The 26,777-nt window shown below is 52.3% G+C and overlaps 1 protein-coding gene across 3 annotated transcripts in view; it reads right to left on the bottom strand.

Annotated features, from left to right (window-relative positions):
- Positions 1-26,777, bottom strand: part of PRKCA (protein kinase C alpha) — a 302,229-nt gene that overhangs the window by 45,411 nt on the left and 230,041 nt on the right. For all 3 annotated transcript variants that reach the window (XM_061393059.1, XM_061393060.1, XM_061393061.1), the window contains exons 6-8: positions 16,098-16,254; positions 14,925-15,059; positions 14,579-14,675 (exon numbers count right to left, since the gene is read on the bottom strand). In XM_061393059.1, the coding sequence (XP_061249043.1) occupies positions 14,579-14,675; positions 14,925-15,059; positions 16,098-16,254 (389 nt within the window). The remainder of the gene's footprint in view (positions 1-14,578; positions 14,676-14,924; positions 15,060-16,097; positions 16,255-26,777) is intronic.

Here is a 26,777-nt window from a genome sequence, read left to right as displayed (position 1 = left end):
CTAGTATTCTTGCCTGGAGGATCCCATGGACAGAGGAGCCTGGCTGGCTACAGACCCTGGGGTCGCAAAGAGTCAGAGACGGCTGAAGTGACTTAGCACGCATAGGTAGCATAAGAACTTTGTGAATGAACAGGTGAACTTGCGTGGCTGTGCTCCAGTAAAACTTTATTTACAAAAACAGACAGCAGCCAGAATCTGGCCTGGGGGTTCTTGTCTGCCTCCTTTCGCCCCACATCATGCAGGTTCTGAAATCATTCCTCATTTGCAGCTGGATTTAAAGACAGCCTGCCTCTGTCCTCGCCACGCTGGCAGAATGGCGACAGTTAAGAGCCTCAGATGCCCCTGAATTAAGTCCCTACCGAGTCTCTTTCATGACCAGCACAGGAGAAAGCTGTTCGGCAGCCAAACAGTGTGGTGAGTGAAGAACTTATTCGGGAGAGCAAAAATTTACGGGAAAGCACGTGAGGTCATCTTGATGAGAAATGTTTTTACGGACACGTCCACACCGGCTGTCGCTGCTGCCGGATTCGCCGGCCGCTGGCAGACCTCTGTTGTCATGGCAACTCAGCCACTCTCTCGGGAGACACGCGGACCCGTAACGCATTAGCAGTCGGACCACTGTGGAAAATATGAAGTCCCTGGTTCTTCTGGACCCAAGTGTCCCTACCTTAGTACTAGCTGTGATGCTTTCCTGCAGGCAACCTGCTTGCCCGTCTCCCAGATCCACACGCTGACGGCCGACACCCGCCGCAGGCTGGCTCAGTCCGGTGCTAAGAGCCCGCTGGTCCCACCGCTCCAGAGGTCCCGGAACGGCTGCTGGGTCTGTCCCGCCCAGTGGCCGAGAGTCCAGACTTCCGTGTGCGAGCTTCCGGGACCAGAAACTTCACCCTGTCAAGTTTTTCCGTCTGGAGAGAGCCCGTCTTTCTCTCACCAGGGAGCTGAGGGCACACATCTGCCTGATGCCCACCTAATGGGAGCTCAAGGCCACCGAACGTCATTGGAAGAGGATTTGGGGCACTTGGTAATTTTTTGAAACCTGTATCCTCTTCTAGAGGCTCAGTGGTAAAGAATCCACCTGCCAATGCAAGAGATGCAGTTCGACCCCTGGGTCGGGAAGATCCCCTAGAGGAGGGCATGGCAACCCACTCCAGTGTTCTTGCCTGGAGAATCCCAAGGACAGAGGAGCCTGCGGGCTGCAGTCCATGGGGTCACAGAGAGTCTGACATGACTCAGCAACTAAACAGCAAACCCTTTTCCTGCTAAAACGCTCCCCGTTGGGCTGGCCATGGTGCTGGCTTTGTAAGTCGGTGCTGGCAGGGTCAGAGCCAAACGAACTCAATGTCAACAAAGGAAATGAACTTCCAGACTGCTGGCAATATTGCCCAGAAGCGGGGAGTTCTCTGTCCTAAGAAAGCAGAGTAGGTATGAAGTGAGCTGGGCTCCTGCCAGAGGCGAGTGTGGGAACCACTGGACCACGGGCATCTTTCCCAGGACCAAGACAAGTCCCGCCAGACAAAGGACACTCGGGAGCATCAAGCGGGAAGCCCGTCCTCACGCCCAGCAGGAAGGGCAGAGGCGCAGTGGAGCCCTGGCTCTCTTCTGGGGCAGTGTTTGGGGAAATCTTTTACTTGCAAGTCTTCACTGCCCTCTTGTGGTACTTATTTTCTGGACCGATTGCAATTTTTCTCTCTTTTTTTATGTTATTTAAAAAACCTTTTTGTTTTGTATTGGAGTGTAGGTGCTGAACAATGTTGTGATAGTTTCGGGGGGACGGCAAAGGGACTCAGCCACACACACACATATCCGTTCTGCCCCTCGCAGCCAGGCTCTCTGTAAAACTGTTCTGCGTGCTGTACAGCAGGTCCTTGTTAGCTATCCTTTAAAAACACAGCTTAGGGCAGGGGCCACAGAGGATGGGATGGTCAGATGGCATCACCAACTCAATGGACATGAGTTTGAGCAAGCTCCAGGAGACACTGAAGGACAGGGAAGCCTGGTGTGCTGCCATTCACGGGGTCGCCAAGAGTCAGACACGACTGAGCGACTGAAGAATGACAAAGGCGTTTCCCAGGTGGTGCTAGTGGTAAAGAACCCACCTACTAACAGAGGAGACATAAGAGAAGTGGGTTTGATCCCTGGGTTGGGAAGATCCCCTGGAGGAGGAAATGGCAACCCACTCCAGTATTCTTGCCTGGAGAATCCCATGGACAGAGGAGCCTGGTGGGCTATGGTCCATGGAGTCAAAAAAGAGGTGGACACAACTGAGCAACTAACACACACACATACCCCCACCCCAAACTCCCCAGCCGTCCTTCCCCATCCTTCCCACCAGCAACCAGAAGTTCGGTCTCTAGGTCTGTGTGTCTGTATCTGTTTTGTAAATAAGTTCATTTATAGAATTCCTTCTTAGATTCTGCATATAAGGGATGTCATATGCTATCCCTCCTTTGTCTGACTTACTTTACTCAGTGTGACAATGACTGACCGCATTCTGCCTGGACTCTTAGCCGAGTTTAGAAATACGCCCAAGTTTACTAGAATGGCCCACAGAAGGGAAGTTCCCGTAAATACTGCAAAATGGCACAAACAAGACGGAAACGCTGCCTTCCCAGCTCTGCCTTCACAGAAGGTGACTCGTCTCTCGTGTGAGAGCCTGGCCTCACACCTGGCACAGCCTGGCACAGCGCCGGCAGGAGGTGGGCAGACACAGGAACGTGTCCTAGAATCGCCAAGGGCGTGATTTCAGGAGACAAGCCCCAACCACTGCTAGCTGTCTCTGTGTCCTGACTCCCCAGACCTCTGACTGGGCCCAGACTCTGCAAACCACGGATGCCAGGGAGGGCCGAGGGGGCCAGGTGCAGCCCCTGAGACGCACTGTGTCCGGGAAATAATGGAACGATGAGTCACGTGAGGGCAGAATTCAGCGAAACGGCCACCCCCAGGGAAATTCAACGTGTGCTAAGTGATCACAGGGTGGGAGCTCCTGAAAAACAAACAATGAAAACCCAAACCGTGGGTGGCAATAAAGCTCAGACCCCTGGGAAAGTTCCAGGCACTTCTCGCCCTCGTCAGCGGCTGCAGGACAGGTGGGTGGGTGAGGGTCATCCCCGCGTCTCCCGCGCCCTGAGGAACCTGGGCAGAGGTTTGAAACCTGACAGGCATGGAGGGAAAGACAAGAAAAATATGATCCTTCCCCCAAAAGGCTGAATATGTTTGCTCAATTACTCAATTTAAATTTTTTCTAAAATGCCTCTAATTGACAGCAGCAAGCATTCTGAAAGCGGGGCTGACTGCAATTAAATTTAGCACAAAATTTCCATAATCGTTGATTTCACCCTATCTTCACTGAGCGTTTTTTAAATTGCACCAGTTTTCAAAAAGGAGGGATCTAATTATAGCTCAGCTGGGACACCTGCTTTCAAGCCCGGCTCAGCTGCGCTGTTCTGGGCAGTTTTCTGTGCGCCCCCCGCTCCCCGCCTTGCCCCGTACTAACAGGCTGACGGGACTTGGGGGAAATGTGGCCGGGAGGACCAGCTCCAGCACTGCAGACCCCTCCCAGGCCTCAGTTTCTTCATCTGTCAAATGGACTCAAATGCCCACCGCCTCGTATGCGGGGAACTCCCCCCGCCTTGTTTGCTCAGTAGCTGCTGCACGGCTGCAGCACCCGAAGGGCCCTCCTCAGGGGCTGCAGAGGGGAGTAGGGGGACGCGGGGACCCCGGGGACAGCAGGTCCCCAGCCGTCCGCGGGGGTGTGCTGACACGGAGGACCTGCCCATCGCCACACCCTTCAGGCTTCTGAAACCTCAAAGAGTACTTTCCCTTCCCCATTTCCAGTCACCCGGGTCACTAATCTCTTGAAGCGCTTTCAGGGGCGCACCTGTAGTGCCAGGGACGCGTTCTGGATGTGAAAATGAGCAGGGCCGTCTGTGGGATGTTTTCTTCACGTGGCGTGTCTGAAAGACTATCTGCGGATTCTAGCTTAGTGCAGGGAGTGAGGGCTTTCCTTGCAAATTTTGTTCCCAGGTGTCTGAGCGTTTACATTTTCCACTCGCTTCAGATATGAATATGCTGTAACCATCTCGGGCTGAGTTTAATTATTAACGAGAGCAATCCACTGGGAACACAGCTGGCCCCTAAACAGCTCCTCCCAAAGACAGCGGTGTTCTCAGAAATGACAATAGACTAGATTTTTAAAATAATTTACATTCAAGTTGCAAAGTTCCCTTGGATCCTTCGGTAACAGAATGGCTGATGAGGCTACAACAATGAAGTGACTTGGGAAGAAATGCGGCAAAAAGTGAAACAGAGCAGTGGTATTAATAAAGCCGGGTGTGGCTTCCCTGGAGGCTCAGAGGTTAAAGCATCTGCTTGCGATGTGGGAGACCCGGGTTCAATCCCTGGGTCGGGAAGATCCCCTGGAGAAGGAAATGGCAACCCACTCCAGTATTCTTGCTTGGAGAATCCCACGGACGGAGGAGCCTGGTAAGCTACAGTCCACGGGGTCGCAAAGAGTCAGTCGGACATGACTGAACGACTTCACTTAAGATCACAACGGGACGACTCCGGCCTGTGACACATTTCCAGCAGTCTTCCTGATCGGCGCACACCACGCCGACTGCCTGCTGACGGAGGTGTGTGCCTCAACCAGGGTGAACTGGGTCTGGAGGTGTGATCAGAGACACACATGAACAGAAACGAAGGAAAACGCGCCGTCGGCTTGAAGACGCACTCCTTCCGCCGCGCGGCCTTCCAGCCTGGCCGGAACTCGTCTGGAATCACTCACAGGCGAGGCCGCGGTCTCCCGGGTGGAATCCTAAAGGCACCTGATCGGAAATGGGGATGGCGGGCGTGCGCTGGGTCACACATGAGCGTGTCCTCGCTGGGACACCATGGCCGCTTGGACAGGACACACCGCGCATCCCTCAGAGCAGGGGTGCGGCAGGGCCTCGGGGGTGGAGGGCACAGGAACCCGGGTGACGGCTCTTGTAGAGGGCACGGCGGAAGGACAGGGCGGAGGACCCACTGCCTCTACGGAGTGTCACGACACCCCTGGGGGACGGGGAGGGAGAGCTGCGAGGTGAGTAAGAGCAGGCCAGGCGCCCAGGGGGCAGCACCGGGAGGGGGGTCACGGCCACAGACGGGGCGGGGGGTGGGGGAGATGGGGGAGGGGTCAGGGGCACAGACGGGGGGCAGGGGGAACGGGGGGACGGGGGTCACAGACGGGGCGGGGGGGGCGATGGGGGAGGGGGTCACAGGCACAGACGAGGTGGCGGGGGTAGGGGGAGACGGGGGCGGGGGGTCACAGATGAGGCCAGGCAGGGAACAGGGCGGACGGGGGTGGGGTGTGTGTGGGGGACTGGGGCAGCGCTCAGGGCTCCCGGCTGCAGGCCTGGGGACCAGCCCTTCCCCTGAAGAACTGTGTCAAACCAGGGGCCAAGACCCTCTCTCTTCCTCCTCTGGCGTCTGTGTGGCCGGACATGGCTCAAGGCAACAGCTCCGTGACACTCAGACATTCATGGTTCCTTCTGCCTTCCCCGACCCACAGGGCAGGTGCTGGCATGGAGGAGCCCTGGTTAACTGAGTGACTTTGAACCAACAGCCAGTTGCTGTTTAGTTGCTAACTCGCATCTGACTCTGTGTGATCTCATGGACTGTAGCCCACCAGGCGCCTCTGCCCATGGGATTCTCTAGGTGAGAACACTGGAGTGGGCTGCCATTTCCTCCACCAGGGGATCTTCATGACCCAGGGATCGAACTTGGGTCTCCTGTGTTGCATGGGCAGGCAGATTCTTTACCACTGAACCACCTGGAAAGCCCTAACAGAAGCCCTAATAGCCAGTTACCAGTCGCTTTATACACAGATACCTGCTATTTGTAAAAGAAAATAAAACCAAACCCACTTACCACCAAAACTATGTGTAACAAAATGTACTTCTTGATGATCCAGAAGGCTCTTCAGTATCTTGAAGAGCCCAAGGTTACTGGCAAAAAACAAACCTGTTAAGCAGCTGATTAGCCGAGTTCCGGCTGACCGAATGCCAGCTAACCAGTACTTCTGTTCACCTTGAACTTCTCCCTAAAATAACCCATCATGATTGGATAACTTGACTTTTTCAAGTACTAGTGTGAGCAAAACAAGTGAGACCATCTTGTCAGAGAATTCTATGCAGGCAGCCATGGGATTAATTCTTCAAGTTCACACGGGTGGTGGTGGGGGGTGGTTAGCTGCTGGGAGAAAATGTGAGGGGGTGCTTCTCTGAGCCGGAAGTCCACAGCCTGCAAGGGTCACAACAGCCCTGCCCCTGAGCAGAGAGGACAGCAGAGACAAAAGGATGAGGCTGTGTGTTCAGAAGGCTTTGCCTACTAGACAGGATACTGGGCAGCATGTGAATGTCACATCACTTTGACAGGTCTGGACTGACTGTCGTCTATACATCTTATAATCATGGCCCTGTACATCTGTAATTACAGATCTCCTTATAGTCATTCTCAAAACAGGCCATTTTACTCCAATCCCCAAAAGCTCTATTTTAGACTAGAGATCTTAATCCACATCCAGGTTGAAGGGAACAAGAGAAACAAAACTGTCCTTACTGAGATCCTGGTGTTGGAATAACCGTGGAGGAAACGTAAGCCTGAGTGTCTCCTGCACTTTCCTGATGGAGCAGCATGTCTCTGCTTGAGTCCTTGAGGCACCAAGGTTTCCAGATTGGCTGAGATGCCTTGAAACGAACATGGCATGGCTTTAGAAGGGTCCTAACATCCGCTGAATCATCGAAAAAGCAAGAGAGTTCCAGAAAAACATCTATTTCTGCTTTATTGACTATGCCAAAGCCTTTGACTGTGTGGATCACAATAAACTGTGGAAAATTCTGAAAGAGATGGGAATACCAGACCACTGACCTGCCTCTTGAGAAACCTATATGCAGGTCAGGAAGCAACAGTGAGAACTGGACATGGAACAACAGACTGGTTCCAAATAGGAAAAGGAGTACGTCAAGGCTGTATATTGTCACCCTGCTTATTTAACTTATATGCAGAGTACATCATGAGAAATGCTGGACTGGATGAAGCACAAGCTGGAATCAAGATTGCTGGGAGAAATATCAATAACCTCAGATATGCAGATGACACCACCCTTATGGCAGAAAGTGAAGAAGAACTCAAAGGCCTCTTGATGAAAGTGAAAGAGGAGAGTGAAAAAGTTGGCTTAAAGGTCAGCATTCAGAAAACTAAGATCATGGCATCTAGTCCCATCACTTCATGGGAAAAAGATGGAGAAACAGTGGAAACAGTATCAGACTTTATTTTTCTGGGCTCCAAAATCACTGCAGATGGTGATTGCAGCCATGAAATTAAAAGATGCTTACTCCTTGGAAGGAAAGTTATGACCAACTCAGACAGCATATTCAAAAGCAGAGGCATTACTTTGCCAACAAAGGTCTGTCTAGTCAAGGCTATGGTTTTTCCAGTAGTCATGTATGGATGTGAAAGTTGGACTACAAAGAAAGCTGAGCGCTGAAGAATTGATGCTTTTAAACTGTGGTGTTGGAGAAGATGCTTGAGAGTTCCTTGGACTGCAAGGAGATCCAACCAGTCCATTCTAAAGGAGATCAGCCCTGGGTGTTCTTTGGAAGGACGGATACTGAGGCTGAAACTCCAATACTTTGGCCACCTCATACGAAGAGTTGACTTATTGGAAAAGACTCTGATGCTGGGAGGGATTGGGAGCAGGAGGAGAAGGGGACGACAGAGGATGAGTGGATGGATGGCATCACCAACTCGATGGACGTGAGTTTGGGTGAACTCCGGGAGTTGGTGATGGACAGGGAGGCCTGGCCTGCTGCAATTCATGGGGTCGCAAAGAGTCGTACATGACTGAGTGACTGAACTGACTGACTGACCTCTCTGTTCATTTCCAAGGCAAACCATTCAATATCACAGTAATCCAAGTCTATGCCCCAACCAGGAACGCTGAAGAAGCTGAAGTTGAATGGTTCTATGAAGACCAACAAGACCTTTTAGAACTAACACCCAGAAAAGATGTTCTTCTCATTATAGGGGACTGGAATGCAAAAGTAGGAAGTCAAGAAACACCTGGAGTAACAGGCAAATGTGGCCTTGGAGTACAGAATGAAGCAGGGCAAAGGCTAATAGAGTTTTTCTAAGAGAATGCACTGGTCATAGCAAACACCCTCTTCCAACAACACAAGAGAAGACTCTACACATGGAATCACCAGATGGCCAACACTGAAATCAGATTGATTATATTCTTTGCAGCCAAAGATGGAGAAGCTCTATATAGTCAGCAAAAAAAAAAAAAAAAAAAAACTGACCAGGCCTGACTGTGGCTCAGATCATGAACTCCTTATTGACAAATTCAGACTTAAATTGAAGAAAGTGGGGAAGACCACTAGATCATTCAGGTATGACCTAAATCAAATCTCTTATGATTATACAGTGGAATTGACAAATAGATTTAAGGGACTAGATCTGACAGAGTGCCTGATGAACTATGGACTGAGGTTCGTGACATTGTATAGGAGACAGGGATCAAGACCATCCCCATGGAAAAGAAATGCAAAAAAGAAAAATGGCTGTCTGGGGAGGCCTATTTAGCTGTGAAAAGAAGAGAAGCAAAAAGCAAAGGAGAGAAGGAAAGATATACCCATTTGAATGCAGAGTTCCAAAGACTAGCAAGGAGAGATAAGAAAGCCTTCCTTAGCGATCAGTGCAAAGAAATAGAGCAAAATAATACAATGGGAAAGACTAGAGGTGTCTTCAAGATGATTACAGATACCAAGGGAATGTTTCATGCAAAGATGGGCACAATAAAGGACAGAAATGGTATGGCCCTAACAGAAGCAGAAGATATTAAGAAGAAGTGGCAAGAATACACAGAAGAACTCTACAAAGAACTGTACAAAAAAGATCTGCATGACCCAGATAATCACGATACTTTGATCACTCACCTAGAGATAGACATCCCGGAATGTGAAGTGAAGTGGGCCTTAGAAAGCATCACTACGAACAAAGCCAGTGGAGGTGATGGAATTCCAGTGGAGCTATTTCAAATCCTAAAAGATGATGCTGTGAAAGTGCTGCACTCAATATGCCAGCACATTTGGAAAACTCAGCAGTGGCCACAGGACTGGAAAAGGTCAGTTTTCATTCCAATCCCAAAGAAAAGCAATGCCAAAGAATGCTCAAACTACCACACAATTGCACTCATCTCACACACTAGTAAAGTAATGCTCAAAATTCTCCAAACCAGGCTTTAGCAATACGTGAACCATGAACTTCCTGATGTTCAAGCTGGTTTTAGAAAAGGCAGAGGAACCAGAGATCAAATTGCCAACATCTGCTGGATCATTGAAAAAGCAAGAGAGTTCCAGAAAAACATCTATTTCTGCTTTATTGACTATGCCAAAGCCTTTGACTGCGTGGATCACGATAAACTGTGGAAAATTCTGAAAGAGATGGGAATACCAGACCATCTGACTTGCCTCTTGAGAAATCTGTATGCAGGTCAGGAAGCAACAGTTAGAACTGGACATGGAACAACAGACTGGTTCCAAATAGGAAAAGGAGTACATCAAGGCTATATATTGTCACCCTGCTTATTTAACTTATATACAGAGTACATCATGAGAAACGCTGGGCTGGAAGAAGCACAAGCTGGAATCAAGATTGCTGGGAGAAATATCAATAACCTCAGATATGCAGATGACACCACCCTTATGGCAGAAAGTGAAGAGGAACTCAAAAGCCTCTTGATGAAAGTGAAAGTAGAGAGTGAAAAAGTTGGCTTAAAACTCAACATTCAGAAAACTAAGATCATGGCATCTAGTCCCATCACTTCATGGGAAATAGATGGGGAAACGGTGGAAATAGTGGCTGACTTTATTTTTGGGGGCTTCAAAATCACTGCAGATGGTGATTGCAGCTATGAAATTAAAAGACCCTTACCGCTTGGAAGGAAAGTTATGACCAACTCAGACAGCATATTCAAAAGCAGAGACATTACTTTGCCAACAAAGGTCTGTCTAGTCAAGGCTATGGTTTTTCCAGTGGTCATGTATGGATGTGAGAGTTGGACTACAAAGAAAGCTGAGTGCTGAAGAATTGATGCTTTTGAACTGTGGTGTTGGAGAAGACTCTTGAGAGTCCCTTGGACTTCAAGGAAATCCAACCAGTCCATCCTAAAGGGGATCAGTCCTGGGTGTTCATTAGAAGGACTGATGTTGAGGCTGAAGCTCCAATGCTTTGGCCACCTGATGCAAAGAGCTGACTCATTTGAAAAGACCCTGATGCTGGGAAAGATTGAAGGCAGAACGAGAAGGGGATGACAGAGGATGAGATGGCTGGATGGCATCACCGACTCCATGGGCATGAATCTGGGTGAACTCTGGGAGTTGGTGATGGACAGGGAGGCCTGGCATGCTGTGGTCCATGGGGTTGCAGAGAGTCGGACAGGACTGAGCAACTGACCTGAACTGAACTGAACCTCCTGCCTCCACCTGGAATAGGAGGCGAAAACCCTCCAGCAGAGACGCCTCTATACAGTTGCCATGCAGTCACTGGGCAGTTATTCTTAGACTTAAATGGACCCAGAAAGAACTCTAAGCTGTTTCAAGCTTGGATATAACAAAACAGCCCAAATTGCTTTAAAAAAAAAATCAAAGGAAAGGCTTATGCAGTGACTCAGCCAGTTCCAGAGTTGGAGGGAACCTGCCTGGGCCGCAGCCCAGATTGGGGTGGGGATTGGGAGGACGCACATCCCCTGCTCAAGGTGGAGAAGGTCAGTGTAGGAGCCCAAACCAGTGAGCTGGTTTTCAATGACCACTGAAGGCACGCCAGCTGCTGAACTCGCTGAGCTCCTGGTCTGAGGCTTTGCGGCCGCATCTGTTGGTCTGATGCCCGGGGAAGGGGCACCACGGAGGCCCAGGTCTTCAGTGGAAAGGAGGTCTCATCCGTGGAAACAAAAGCCATCACTGCAAGTGAAGCCAAGCCCCAAGCTCCTGGCCGCAGGCTCCTGGGCCCGTCTTGGGCCTGCAGCCCCGAGGCCCCGCCCCCGCCGAGCGAGCCACGCCGCCTCAGCAGTGAGGCCGGATCGGCCTCCCCAGGGCTGGAGGAAGAACCCTGCCATGGCCACGGTCAGCCCTGCCCAGCTGGGTCAGCTGCGGGGTGGGGGCTGGGAGCAGGCTGCTTGCCTCCCGTGAGGTCAGGACGTTACCCGCACGCTGGGGAGTCAGGGGCAGGTTCCCACCCCTGTTCATGCTCGCGGTGTCCTCGGGAGCCAGGGTCCCATCTGAAGTCTGTCTTTTTTAAAAAAGAAATTTCATTTATTTTTGTCTGTGCTGGGTCTTTGCTTGAGAACTTTCTCTGGTTCCAGCGAGCGGGGGCTGCTCCCCAGCTGTGGGCGGGGGCTCGGGCTCAGCAGGTGTGGCTCCCGGGCTTAGCTGCTCCACAGCTCATGGGATCCTCCCAGAGCAGTGATTGACCTGGGTCCCCAGCACTGGCAGGCGGATTCTTAGCCACTGGGCCACCAGGGGAGCCCCCGTCTGAAGCCTCGATCCCCCCAGGTGGTACTTGGCACTAAGGAGATGCAGCATTCACTGGATGGAAATTTCCAGAACTCCCCCTTTCTAAGAAAGGAGCTGGTCCATCCCCAGGCGTGACCACGCTCATCGCACGAGTCAGTTTGTTCACCCGAGTGCTCGAGGCGCCTGGCTGTGTAAACGGAGGCAGACCCTGGGCTACAGAGCAGACTTGGCTCTGACAGCTTCCCTCATCAGACACGAGCTCAGGCACCCTCCCTGGATGTGGGCAAGTGACCAGGAGACATGGATTCCTTGTGGGGCCTGAAGTTTAGATTCCAAAGCCTTCACGGCAGGACCCGAGGCTCCTCTCTGGATCCACGTGGAGATGACACACGGACAGCTGTGCCCAGCAAGGGAGCAAGGGAGCAGGGGGAACGTCGGGGCAGTTTAAAGGGCTGGAGGGCGATGTAAGGTAGGGGCGGGGGTTGACGAGCCCGAGACACAGGGGAGGGCCTTTACCACAGAGCACAGGCAAGTTCTGAGGCGGGTGTAGCCCATGGCGCACTCCTGAAAACAGGCTGCGGTACAGTCATATAACTGCATGCCCTCCCCCCACCCAGAGTATTAGAAATCCTGTGCAGCGTCCTTCAGAGTCTGCTCTGCTGAGGAGCAGTGTTAATCCCTGTTGATGATGCTCAAACAGAGGTGAGAAAATGATTTCCAACACCGAACCTCATCCCATTTCAATTTCAGGCTCTGCCTCTAAGAGCTGACGTGCAAAGAGGAAAACAAAATCTCTTTTCACTGATGTGCATTTTATAGATTTACCCCACTGTTAACATCACACAGTTCAGAAAGTAATTAAGGAAGCCATTTGGGGGAAAAAAGCAGAGTCCATAATGAGGCCCATAGATTTTCTGTTTTGTGTCCAAAAGGTCATCTGAAGTTCTCAGGTTTCCATGGTAACACTGGCAGGCCTGATCAAATCAACACACAGCTACACTTTGTTGGGGGTCTCCAATGAACCATTTTCCCCCCCCATCTGAAGAATATCCTGAATTAGCTAAAGTCTTCAAAGACAATGGAGGCTTTTGGAAAATCCAATTTCAACAGCAGTAAACAGAAGAATGCCTGCTTTCTTTCCACAGACAATCTAGCAACTGAGTCTCAAGTGCAGTGATTTAAACGTCTTAATTCTCATCATAACTGGATCACATTCTGTTAATCAGTAACAAAGATAATCTCAAAATGTTTCCCCAGGATAAATAAAAGCCGACACACCTGTGATCCTCAGGCGTCTGCAGTCTCTGGGGTGATCCTGCAAGTGGTGTGTCGGCCTCTACTACAGACCTGCAGGGCGCCCTCCCGGCCCAGTCCTCCATGCTCCTGAGGGCACCCAGGCCCTGCCTGCAAGTGTCTGCCATCAGCAGCCTCTTAACCAAATGTCAGTGATCAGTGACCAGTGACATAAAGAAGGCTGAACCCAGCAGAATTGATGCTTTAAAACTGTGGTGCTGGAGAAGACTCTTGAGAGTCGCCTGGACAGCAAGGAGATCCAACCAGTCCATCTTAAAGGAAATCGACCCTGAATATTCATTGGAAGGACTGAGGCTGCAGCTAAAGCTGCAATATGTTGGCCACCTGATGCGAAGAGCTGACTCACTGGAAAAGGCCCTGATGCTGGGGAAGATTGAGGGCGGGAGGAGAAGGGGACGACAGAGGATGAGACGGTTGGATGGCATCACCGACTCAATGGACCTGAATTTGAGCAAGCTCCTGGAGATGGTGAATGACAGAGGAGCCTGGCGTGCTACAGTCCATGGGGTCGCAAAGAGCCGGACACGACTGAGCAACTGAAAACAACATTAGTGACGGAGCACTGTGAACATTTGTGTTTCATACCCTTCAGAACCTTCTAACTGGCAGGTACGACCTGTGCGCTTCTTCGGGACGGAATACATTTGGGAGAAGAAACAACATCGGGAGGAGGGACCCAAGGGCGCCAGCCGTGCAGGGTCTCTGTGCCGCATGTGTGTGCACCTCGGAATTTCTTTAGGGCTTGGGAATTGCCCGAGGAAGGGGAAGCTTCACAAGGTCATGAATCAGGTACGTGTGTGAGTGCTCGGTCACTCAACTGTGTCTGACTCTTTGCAACCCCGCGGACTGTAGCCTGCCAGACTCCTCTGTCCACGGGATTCTCCAGGCAAGAATACTGGAGTGGGCTGCCATGCCCTCCTCCAGGGGGTCTTCCTGACCCAGGGATCACACCTGAGTCTCCTGTACTGCAGGCGTATCTTTCTGTCTGAGCCACCAGGGAAGCCCAAGAATACTGAAGTGGGCTGCTATGCCCTCCTCCAGGAATCTTCCTGACCCAGGGATTGAACCCCTGTCTCCTGCACTGCAGGCAGAGTCTTTACCATCTGAGCCCCCAGGGAAGCCCCCATGAGACTGGTGCAGAGACACAATCAGCTACTACATGGGTCCTTTGAACAACCAACACACAGGTGATTGGAGAAATGGCAAGAAATGGAAAGCTGTGACTTGGAGCATAAGGCAGGTGCTTGGAGCAGAAACTGCATTAAGAGCTGAGACGTCAGGTGAGGAGAGAGAAGCAGGGGTGAAGAGGGGAGGAAGAGGTGACACCACTGGGGCAGAAGGCTGTGCGCACCCGGGTGTGGACAGGGAGCTCCCATTCCTAGAGATTTGCAGAGAAAAGGGAGATGCTGGCCCAACAGTCACACCCAAGGACGCTGCCGCCTGGAGAAGCCTAGGACCTGCCCATCTCCCCCTGATGCCAGACCGACTCCCCGCGCAGGAACCAGCCCCCTCTCTGCAGGGCTGTTCCCAATCTCCATGCTCTACGGATAACAGCCTGCAAAGCAAGGCGATGACGCAACATCCACGCCTTTAGATAAGGACAAAGATTAACATTTACGTGACTTTTGCCTTCCAGCCCAATGACCACAAAAATCTGGCCCTTCCTGGAGTGAAACTTTCTGAATAGAAAGATGGCTCACTCATGCTGCTGGTCTCACCTCGAATTTCTGCCTGAGCTCCACGTTGCCTTCCTCGTCGCCTTCGGGGATCGGCACGTTGTAGTACTCGCCCTCCTCTTGGTTCAGCAGCTTGTACCTTCAGAGACACGGGGCAGAGGAGGGTGAGACCATGCTGGCACCACTGGGTTCAACAAGTCCCCCTACCCCCAGGCTCCAGTCCAGCTGGTTCTGAAATGCATTCACTGGGGAGCCAGGACCCAGGAAACTTCACACGCAGTGGTCACTCTGGACTTAAGCCAGCTCATCTCCTGAATCTCTGAAAGTGCTAATGTTTTCAGACAATTCACTTTTGGCTCACACAGACACACTCAGCCTTCCTCCTCACCATCCGCTGGCCGGCATCTTCATCAGCTCCGAGACCCCAAAGGAAAGGGACCCCATGAAGTCGTTCCGTGTGGTTCGATCCCAGTCCCAGATTTCCACGGACAGTCGCCGGTCTTTATCAGAAGGTTTTAATTTGCTACCAAAGAACACATACACAGATACAGGGTTATCTTTACTGTGGTTTAAGGGATGATACCACATGCTCGAGATCTGAACTTGAGATTAAAAAAATAGTATATTCAATTCTCTTCCTGTGGTTCTCCATCATCAACAAAGTGCCAGCCCTTCGGTAACCAAAGCTCTAGACAAGAGGTTAGCAAACCATGAGCCATGGGCAAGTCAGGCCCACTGCTTGTGTGTGTAAATAAAGTTTTATTGAAACAGTCATGGCTGTTTGTCTGGACACATTTGGCTATGGCAGCTCTGAATCTAGAACAGTACCTGCAACAGAGACTGGATGACCCATAAGGCCTAAACCATTTACTGTCCAGCCCTTCCCAGAGCAAGGCCGGATAGCCTCTGGTGTATACCCTAGACAGCTACGTCTGGGTGTGACAGACAAGCTGCTTCCTGCATTCTCATTCGCAGAGAGGGCCCCTTGCTTATGCTCAGCTGTGCTCAGAGCTTTCTTGCTCTTGACTTACTCAGGCCTCCACTCCCCAACCTTTCCTCCCTTCTTTCCCCTCTCCCATCTCTGTCTCCAAAATCTTTTCACTCCTTTCAGGCCCACATTAAATGTCGCCTTCCCCAGAAAGTCTTCCCTGCTTAGATGGAAAGATAACCTTCCCATTTCAGTGGCAACATCGGCTTCGATGGTTACGCACTTATTCCATGTTTTAAAAACTATTGTTTAAACTCTTACCTACAGCCTTACCTACCTCTTACCTACAGCCTCCTCTAACCGCCCCCCCTCAAAAAACCGAAGTCCGCCAAGAGGGAGGACTTGATTCTACATCTGAAATGTGAGAGAATTTTTTATACAGGAGTTACTGATGGTCACTTGGGGTATCGTGTATAAGTCTTGGTAAACTGAGTTTCTATCCAGCGACCAGTTTCTATCCGTCTCTAGCAGCTGTGGGAGGAGAGCCTAGGGATGAATCGATGTCTAAAGACGTTTATGACAAGCCCAGCTCATCGCTGCTCAGAACATGGAGGAGGAGGGGGTTCAGCTCACAACGTGAAGGACTCGTCCCACCGGGGGTTCAGCGTCGAGCGGATGGTCTTGGTTTTCTGTTTGCTCTCGTTCTTGGGGTCAGGAATAAGCTTCAGCTTCACGTAAGGATCTGAAAGCCCATTTGGATCCATAGGGATTAGGTTTTTCGCGTCTCGTACTGTGAAGAGAGAAGAAGAAAGATCCCAGGTTACAAAAGGAGGACAGACCTACACTGCTGAGCGTCCTGCATCAGGATCCGGCCGATCGAGAGGCATCACGACGGTGTTGAAGCGGGGGCTGTGGCTCTGACCCTCACCACGAGAGAAGCTGCCTGCTGCCACTGCCCACCACAGGCAGTGGGCCTGGGGGACCCAGCGGCCAAGCCTGGAGACTCAGCACTGGCCCGGTCCGGCAGCATCGGTGGCACCGGGGCTGCTGCCCAAACCTGGGGAAGCAGAACCTGCATCCTAACACCCTCCCCACCACCACCCCAGCCAGGAGAGCTGGTCCGCCTCCCGCCTAAGCAGCCAGCAGGCTAGCCCGCACACGGCGCCACTGGAACCCCTACAAGAGGTCGTCTCTTTCCTTTGTAGAGCTGGTGGCTTCTAGCCCGCTGTGCATGAGGATTGCACGGGAGGGGGGCTGACCCAGGGGGAAGACTCAGGAGCCTTTCCCAAGACCCTGGGTGGCCCCAGTGCCCATTCGAGATGGAGAAGCAAATGGAAACTAAAGTGGAGACAAGGCCATGTTGCCTGCAGAGGGGCAGCTCCGCGGAGCAGCTGCTGGAGGCTCCTGTGCGGGAGGGCTGATGCCAACACCTGTCAATCACCCGTCGGTCTGACGAGAAGGGACCGCAGCCAGGGGCCTTCCTCACTCTACCCCCCAGCGCAGCTAAAAGCTCTGGGGCCCCCAGTCAGCTGGACACCACGGGAACACATCTCCCTGGGCCCAGACTCTCAGCCCAGCGGCTCTCACAGCGTGGCCCCTGGACGGCAGCCTCAGCTTCACCAACCGAGTCAGAACTGGGTGGAGGCAGGGGGCTTCCAGGTGGTTCTCTGGGGAAGCTGGCAAGATCCACTGCTCCAGCCATCAACAGACTGTCAGCTTAGTGTGATTGTCAAAGGAGGAATTTAGAAGAATTTCAGAAGACGGTGCCAGTGTTGGTGGTGGGCGGTGGGGGCGGGGGACAGGTGAAAGGGGCTAAACACACTGGGTGTTCAGGTGGAGCCCTAAGGGCAGAGGTCAGAGACGAGCGCTGCTCGGGCGCCTGGAGACCCACCAAGGGCTGGCACCATCCTTGCCCGGAAGCCTTAGCACGGGAAGGTGACAGTGTGGCCATGTTCTAGTAACCTGCTCCAGTGTCTGAGGGGTGGCGAGATGACCCAGGGTGACCTGCTCCAGTGTCCGAGGGGCAGTGGGCCGGCCCAGGGTGACCTGCTCTAGTGTCCGAGGGGCGGCGGGATGACCCAGGGTGACCTGCTCCAGTGTCCGAGGGGTGGCAGGATGACCCAGGGTGACCTGCTCCAGTGTCCGAGGGGTGGCAGGATGACCCAGGGTGACCTGCTCCAGTGTCCGAGGGGTGGTGGGCCAGCCCAGGGTGACCTGCTCTAGCATCCGAGGGGCGGAAGGCCGGCCCAGGGTGACCTGCTCTAGCGTCTGAGGGGCGGAAGGCCGGCCCAGGGTGACCGGCCCAGGGTGACCTGCTCTAGCGTCCGAGGGGCGGAAGGCCGGCCCAGGGTGACCTGCTCTAGCGTCCGAGGGGCGGAAGGCCGGCCCAGGGTGACCTGCTCTAGCGTCCGAGGGGCAGAAGGCTGGCCCAGGGTGACCAGCCACAGAGCAGCCAGCCGTGTGCTCCTCACACACCACTGACTCCCTCCAGCGACTTTCCCGTAAAACAGTACCTAACCTCATGCAGCCAAGAGCAGACAGGACAGAAGCAGGTGCCCGGCTCGGCTGCCCCATGACCCGCTTCCCAGACAGACCTCCGTCCTGTTACCCCAAGTGCTGGGAACAGCAGTTCATGAGCCACTGCTGCTTCCTCTAGATCAGCCAGCAGAGGCACATTTCCTGCGGCACGGAAGGGCTGGAGAAGGAAATGTAGTCAGGTAGACACAGTGCCTTCTGCTGTTGGCGGCTTGGAAGCAGCAGAGAAGAAAAGACAGCAGGACATGAGCACGCATGACACCCTGGTTGCAGAGTCCCAGCCTCATCCCACCGCCCAAGCTCCACGGTCTTCACTGAGACAGGAGGTTCCAGGGGCCCTGACCACTGGAGAAGTGTGACCCAGGTTTTTAAGCACAACACAGAAGGTCTACTCCCCTAAAAAAGCAACCTGAGTATCACAAGAGATGACAAATTTGGGCTGAAAAATGAAGCTCTCCCTTGGAGAACGGGAGGGGCCGAAGGGCTCACTCCACCCGACTGAGAGGTGTGAGTGTGGTGGTCAGTTCAGTCCAGTTCAGCTTAGTCGCTCAGTCGTGTCCGACTCTTTATGACCCCATGGACTGCAGCATGCCAGGCCTCCCTGTCCATCACCAACTCCCCCAGAGTCCACCCAAACCCATATCCATTGAGTCGGTGATGCCATCCAACCATCTCATCCTGTCTTCCCCTTCTCCTCCTGCCCTCAATCTTTCCCAGCATCAGGGTCTTTCAAACGAGTCAGCTCTTCACATCAGGTGGCCAAAGTATTGGAGTTTCAGCTTCAACATCAGTCTCTCCAATGAACACCCAGGACTGGTCTCCTTTAGGATGGACTGGTTGGATCTCCTTGCAGTCCAAGGGACTCTCAAGAGTCTTCTCCAACACCACAGTTCAAAAGCATCAGTTATTCAGCACTCAGCCTTCATTCTCAGGGGTGCGATTCTAAAATCATTCAGTGGTTGGGGTGTTCTGGTTGCCAAGTAATCTCTACGGCAGGGCCTCAGGGACCAGCTGACATCAGCCTAAGAAGCGACAGGCTGGTGCCTGGACCCCATGAGACGACATGTCACCGAGACTCGGGCCCGAGAGCATCCGGTGCTCCTGGCCCAGGAGGCCACGGGCGCTGTGCCTACGCACGCGCAGGAGCGATGCTTTGTGTGCGACGCTAATTCTAAGACAAACGGCGCCGGGAAAACACAGGGAGAAGAGACAGCTGCCGTGGGTGTACCGCGAGCGGGGTAATTGTGCTCGAAGGCAGGGATTTTTTTAAGATCACAAAAACAAATCCTGGAATGAGGGTAAATGACATTCGACAAAATAGCATGATGTGCGTCCAAACCGGTTCGGTCCCCCCTGCCCCGCCCCGCCGATAACCTCTGAAAGATCCCTTGTGTGCACCACGAGAGCCTGGTGGGTGGGCTGTATTTTCATTTTATTTTCTTTATTTGCCCAATAAGCACCCACTAGTCTCATGCTGGAGAAGCACAGTGAATGGAGTGAGAGGGGAGCTTTGGTCCATAAGATGTTGAGGTCTGGTGGCGAGGCAGGCTCCTCCAACCCCGCCCGCCCCCACAGTGAGTGGGGTGCGGGGAAGAACGTCCTGCCTTGGAGGAGGGCAGGGATGACCTCCAGCTTTCCCTGCTCCCACCATCAGGACGCAGGCATCCTTGTCCAGCAGGATCAGCTTCCCGTGGCTGCTGGGACACGTGACTACAAACTCGGTGGCTTAAAATAACAGAGATTTATTCCCACAGGTCTGGAGGCCAATGTCAGAATCACCGGGATAAAACCAAGGTGTTGGAAACCTGCTGTACAGCAGAGGGAACTCTGCTCCACGCTGTGTGCCAGCCTGGATGGGAGGGAGTTTGGGGGAGAATGGACACATATATATGGATGGCTGAGTCCCTGCACTGTGCATCTGAAGCATCACATTGTTAATCGGCCAAACCTCAATACAGAACGGTTTTAGTGTTAAAGAAATAAAACTAAAATTGGAAAAAAAAAAACAACAAACTCAAGGTGCTGGCAGGACCACGTTCTGGCCGGAGGCTCCAGGGAAGAAGCTGCCCCTGCGTCTCGCAGCCTCACCAGGCTGGCGGCCACGTCGCTCCGGCCTCTGCTCAGCCCCCAGGCCGCCCCTCCTGTGTGTCAGAGCCCCCACCACACCTCTCTCATCAGGACACTGGTGACGGGACTGAGGGTCCACCTGGTGTTAACCGGGAACGTCCGCCCTCCTCTGGATTCGTCCCTTCAGCACGTCGGCCAAGACCCTTGGGTCAAACAAGATGACTCTCAGAGCCCCCGGGGCTCGGCCCTCACTGCCCCAAATGGGCCTCCCCGCGCGGGCCAGGAGGACGCCATGTCCCTGAGGCCTGTCCCCGCCACGCCTTTAGCTCCTCTGACGATGCTGCGAGAGGAGGAGCCGCGTCTTGGGGGAGGGGGTTTGGCTCCAGGAGCCAGGACTCCCGCAAACGCAGCCGGTGGGGGACGCGGGCTGCTTCCGGAACAGGAGGGTTCACCCAGCATCCCTGGCACGAGACGCTGAGGGGGCGGCCAAGCTGTCTAGCAGTGGGCGCGGCGCCCGGGGTGGGGCGGTTCTGAGTCAAGCCTCTCCAGCCATCAGAGAGACGAGCCCTGGCCAGCATGGGGGTCGCGGGAGGGGTCGACGGGCAAGCTCGGGCCCGGGAAAGGTCAGAACCAGCCAGGTCCCAGGCCGGCGGGCGGCTCAGGTCACCTGGTAGGCAGGGCCCGGGCTGCCTTGACTGGCACCAGGGCCGGGCACAGAGGGCAAAGCGCCCGGGTCCCCTCCCAGCGCCCACAGGTGTCCACACTGCCGGGCGACAGGGCCCCTGAGGGCGCTCTGGGCAGAGTCCTCCTCCTCTTTTAAGCCATGAGCTCCTGGAGCACTGGCCTACGGTTTCTATGACAACCTTTGGGCACCTACAGGCCCCGGGCTGTGTGCCTTCAGCGCCTGGCTCTCAAGGATGGAGGGACCCTCCTTTCTCCACGCCCTTCAGGACCAGTGTCTACACAGGAGGGAGCATCCCCCTGCAGGTGGGCAGGGGTCTAGGGCGGCCCCCTCGATAGGCAGTGAGGACTGGCCAGGGCAGCTCCTAGATGGGAGGCCTTTGAGGGGAGGGCTGCCCACTGGGCCCCCAGTTCTCCATGAGCATGTGGGTACCCCAAGGGGACAGGCTCGATCTGGCGGAAGGAGCGATGGAGCCAGAGGTGGTGGGGAGCCGAGGATGGGGGCTCACAGGCCTGGTCACCAGTAGGTGATCGAGGAGACGCTAAGTCACATCACTGTGACTTTAGAACAGAGAGAATTTCTGAGGCTTGAGTGACATTATGTCTTGGAGGCGCCCAACCTAGAAACGAGGGCAACAGCCTGTGTGCTCTGCTACTGAAACGTTCTGTCTCGTTCTGGGGATGCTCCACGCCCGGTTCCACACGCACCCAGGGATGCGGCCTGGCCCCGATGGGCTGATTACTGAACGTGTCAAACAGTTAACCGCACCCTACACAGCGTGCTCGGTACTTGCCTGGTCCCGATGCTCAGCCCCCACCGGGGAGCCCCCGCTCTGATGCTGATGACTGAATCCCTGCTGCCGAATGCAGCTCATGACACAAGCTTGGGAGCCGCGTCCTGACCCCTGAACCTCCACGCCCCTCCACCTATCTGGCACCCTGTCCCGTCCTTGGCCAGCAGGGACCTGCCCCTTCCCCAGCCCTCCCGGGGCTTCAGCCTGGACCTTGGTGCCAGACCCATTGTCTCCAACCTCCCCTCCGCGCTTGCCTGGCCCACTGGAGCTTCAAGTCTAGAGACTCAGAGCAACTTGAGAGCAGGGGCAGCTCCAGGCCCCACCTGGTGGGCGTCTCCCCGCACCTGGTCCAGACCTATGAGAGATCCAGAGATTCTCTGGGCTGAGACGCTACAGCTGACTGGAGAGGTGGTGAACGCCGTGTCTCCAGCTGCAGTTCATAAAGCGTCCATTCGGAGGGACTCTCGGACAAGGAAAAGCCTCACAGGCATTCTCAGTGGAGAATAAAGTCGGGTCCAGAGCAGGCGGTATGTTTTGGAAAATGTTAACTGCTCAGAAGGAAGGGTCACTGGGCCCACAGAGGTTTAAAGGACACGACGCGGCCCCAGCTTTCAGGGGAAACAAGCCGGAAAGGACCCCTCTCACTTGGGGAAGGGAAGTCCCATACGGAACTCCTCTGGATTTCGGGAATAAAATGCAAGGCGGCATTGGCCACAGGAGCGATTTTGACTGAGTAACGATGGACCAGGACTCGGAGAACAGCCTGGGCCCCTGGCGCTGTCTCTCTGCTCCATCTGATCTGATTGCACGTGTTGTCTGCTTGTACTGTCTGTATTGAAACCTCCAGAATTCTGGATTTGATCTGCTCCATGTCCTGTGGCTCAGTGGTAAAAGAACCCGCCTGCAAGGCAGGAGCCACAGGATACCTGGGTTTGATCTCTGGGTTGGAAAGATCTCTTGGAGGAGGAAATGGCAACCCACTCCAGTATTCTTGCCTCAGAATCCTATGGACAGAGGATCCTGGTGGGCTACCATCCATGGAGTTGCAAAGAGTCGGACACAACTGAAGCCACTTAGTCACATGCACATGTTAAGAATATGCGGCCCATACATTTCATCATCTTTGCTTCCTTTATGGCCAAAGACACAGGTGAGGAATGTAAGCAAGAGGAACGTCCACCTGCTCAGCCCCCCCCGCCCCACTCCAGAGCTGGGGCTGATTCACTTAATGCTCTGTCTCACTGGCAAGGCCAATGCTTTGATGATAAGAATGTAATTTCTGTCCCAGGAAATCCAGTGCCATCCACAGACCAGAAAAAACCCGAGTCAGCAACTCTACCACCAAAATCCCATGAACGAATGAAAGAGAACTTACGAGAATTTGGTCTGAGATGAGAAAAAGCAACTTTTGGTCCTTGAACAAGAATCATAAATGTTTCACTACTTTTTCTCTTCCAGTTAGTGGAAAATAACAATTTTTATTAAACTTCTATGACCTTAAAGTTGCAAGAGGAAATGGAATCTGGTTGTTGGAGAAATGATATTTTCCAGGTTATGGGAGCCCAGATGATTCTGTATAAACAACAAGAAACTCTTAAGAAAGACTTCTTTTTCTTATTATGAGAGGAATGGATATACTCGTCATTCAAAAACTAAAACACATAAAAGCATTAAGAAGAAAAGGAAAACCACCTAAGCTCCTGCTGTAAGAGAACTGCTCTTACCACCGGGCTCTTTGCTCTGTGCTTATCTGCACCAAAACATTTATTCTTATATGCGGGGAGCCGGTGAGGCATTCCACTCGTGACAAAGGTCATGAGGAAGGAGGCTCGGCATACGCAAAGGCGGGATCGAGCCTCAGGAGTCCCCCGGATATTCTCGAGCATTTTCCCCCAAAAAACCAGAGTCTGCCTACTTTATTGCTTTGTGCTCTCACCTCTGACTTTACTGGGGGCTGTCCCCTACCACCATCTCTCTCTCTCTCTGTGTCAAAGAGTTAACTTACAGCTCCAATTAATAAAGTTCCTGGGCAATTAGGAGTGTTTAAATCCAAACCCCTCTGATGGCTCTCTAACTCGCCTGACAAGTTTACCCGGACTCCTGCAGCTATGCATACGATTGTTTACAGTCTCCCAGCCTCGAGAGGCATGGGAAGCTTAAGATATTCAAATAGCTTAGAGCCTCTCAAAGAGTTAAAAACTGTCAGAATAAACTAGTAAAGGATTTCATTGATGAGTCAATGCTTGTTGCCAAGTTTTCACATCCCCTGAATTGTATCCTTGAATATGTATCAATTAATAGTGGGTATGTAGAAAAAATAAGTAGTGGCCTTGGTGTTAGTAACTTTAGACCCTTAAGGTAATAAATTCTTTCTTTGTTGTAAACCCATTACACATCCGCCCTATAGGAATGCAATTTTATCTTTGGAAGATGGTGCCAAACCTTGAAATAATTACTCTTAGAGAAAGTAAGTCTTTGTTGATAAGTCCTTGTCAAGAGTCATAAAATGTTAGTAGGCCTTCTGGCCAGAAGATGATGTAAATCACCTAAACCATTTGTATACGATACATTTGCAGGAAAGGAACCTTGGTTTTTGATAAGAATCAAAGACTGCTGACTTTGCATCCCCTATTATCCTCTATGTGTAACTTAGGGTATAAAAGCCCCTGTTAAAAATAAAGCTATGGGCCTTGTTTACCAGCGCTTGGTCTCCCCATGTCATTCTTCCTTTTAACTTCCAGCTGAGTCTCCATCTGGAGCGCGGAACCCACCACGCTTACTAACCATGCCTGGGCTTCTAAGACCCACTCGAGAAGGAGTCTAGGGTGAGACACCTTCCGCTATTCGAGAGGGCGCCTGCGGCCTACGTAAGTGGTGCAAACTTCTTGTCTTGAAGTTTTATTGGTCTCCCGCGTAAACCAAGCTACTCAGCTTCTTTTCTCCACTGAATTTTCCTACTGAGCTATCCTCATTCTATTGTTCTCTATATCTCTAATTAGCATATAAATAGTCGCCTAGGCCGTCTCTCCTTCGAATACCCTGGATCAGCCGGGGCTGGTCCCCAGCACTTATAGAGCCCATGTCTAGGAACAGAGGAGCTTTTTGTTGGTTTTGTTCCGGTTTTTAAATTTCTTTTGGCCACACCACACGGCTTATAGGATCTTAGTTCCCTGACCAGGGATTGAACCTGGGCCCTTGGCAGAGAAAGCACGGAGTCCTACCCGCGGGACGGCCAGGGAACTCCCTAAGAACACAGCGTAGGAACCCGCCTTTATGACACAACAAGGTATGTTTTGAAAGCATTTTGAAAGGCTCTCGTCCCATTTTTTATCTATCTCATGATCTATTTTATCCATTCCCTGTCTCAGCCATCTATGTAGATTAAAATTCTTCCCCTTTGTGTAATCACATGGCAACGGGTCATCTTCCCGTGTCAACATCCATCTGAAATTCTGTTTTGCCTCAGGATACACATTATTATTAGAAGTGGACCGGAGCGGGTAAAATCATTCATGACTCTGATGTGCATTGCCAAATAACTCCCCCAGAAGTCATATCAAAGTTTTATGAAGGGTGTGGGGATAAAACTTAAAAATAACCTTGTATTTGTGGCTTCCTTGATTATTTTTGAGGCTTAACTATTTCCCCCCTGCTATGTCAGTGTTTCTTTTTCTTTGATTTCGTCCTTGTCCAAGTTCCCTATAGGGTGGTAAAGCATTTTCCTACCAGGTCACAAGAGCTCTTTAGATGTACTGCTGCTACTGCTAAGTCGCTTCAGTCGTGTCCGACTCTGTGCGACCTCACAGAGGGCAGCCCACCAGGCTCCCCCGTCCCTGGGATTCTCCAGGCAAGAACACTGGAGTGGGTTGTCATTTCCTCCTCCAATGCATGAAAGTGAAAGTGAAGTCGCTCAGTCGTGTCTGACTCTTAGCGACACCATGGACTGCATCCTACCAGGCTCCTCCAACCATGGAATTTGCCAGGCAAGAGTGCTGGAGTGGTGTGCCATTGCCTTCTCCCTCTTTAGATGTAAAGGAATGACAAAGGCCCTTTGTCTCGTATGCTGCAAACTTCATTTAGATTTCACTCCCCATGCTTCCAGCAACACAGCAGCTCAAGTCTTTATACAGCTAAGTCTGTCAAGCATTTCCTTTTTTACTTCTTCTATTTCTTTTACATTCAGAAAATCCTTGCCTTTCCCGAGATTAGCCAAATATTCACTTAAGTTTTCTTCAATTATTCTTTTTTTTTTTTTTTAATACATTTAACTTTTAAATCCATTGGAAATTTATTTTGGTGTACAGTGTGAGTTTTCCTTATTTTTTTCTTCCAAATGTTTAGACAACTCTCTGAACAACATTCTGAAATGAGCCATCTTTTCTCCATTCAGTCACGTGGCTTCTGCTCTGTTGATCAGAGGCCGTTTCTCTTGTCATATTCAACTCTGCTAATTCTTGCAAAAAGCCTGTACTTTTTTTTTTTTTTTTTGCCATGTGGCATCTAGTTCCCTGACCAGGGATTGAACCCGAGCCCCCTGCACTGGGAGCCCAGAGTCGTAACCACTGGGCTGCCAGAGGAGCCCATGCCTGCACTTAACCTGTTGTGACACAGCCTTGGGCATCTAGGGGCACGGTGTCCTGACTGAGGGCGAGTCCTCTTCAGCTGCCCTTTTCCTGTTCACCGGGTAAACTTCCGTCCCTTCTTATTCTCCGTGTTCACGGTTACTCAGAGCAACAAGGTGATGGCCCAGAGAGGAACTCGATGAGAGCCAGAACTTGGTCTGGGGACCCGGCTCCTCGAAAGGAGGGGTCAAGCCTGAGTCACTGGGTTGGGGGGCATGGAAGGCAGCCCCCCGCGCCTTCCCCAGCCACCCCCTCCATCTGATGACTTCCCCTCCATCTGGGCTGAAAATAGACTGAGCTGAGCTGAAAATAACCAAGGAGATTAAATTAAATTAAGTCGGGCCTGGCTCCCAGGCAGCTGCTAATAAAACCATAAGCAGCCACATCAGTGCGGCAGAGATGGAGGTGTTTACTGCTCCTCTCTCTCTTCACCCGGAAGCAGCTGAACCCTCGAGAGACCAGGCCCAGTGAAACCAGCCTCCTCGCCGTCACCTTTACCCAAGGCTTTGAGCAGGATTTGCTCTTGCTGGCTCGTCCGGGGAAGCCCTGTGTTCAGGAGGCCTTTGCAGGGCTCCCCGAGCAGGAATTCAATGCTGAGCATCACCCATGACGCC

The sequence above is a fragment of the Bos javanicus genome, chromosome 19 (genome assembly GCF_032452875.1).
Source record: "Bos javanicus breed banteng chromosome 19, ARS-OSU_banteng_1.0, whole genome shotgun sequence".
In the NCBI taxonomy this organism is placed as follows: domain Eukaryota; kingdom Metazoa; phylum Chordata; class Mammalia; order Artiodactyla; family Bovidae; genus Bos; species Bos javanicus.
Note: the sequence above shows the minus strand (reverse complement) of the source record. Positions and strands in the feature narration are given on the sequence as shown.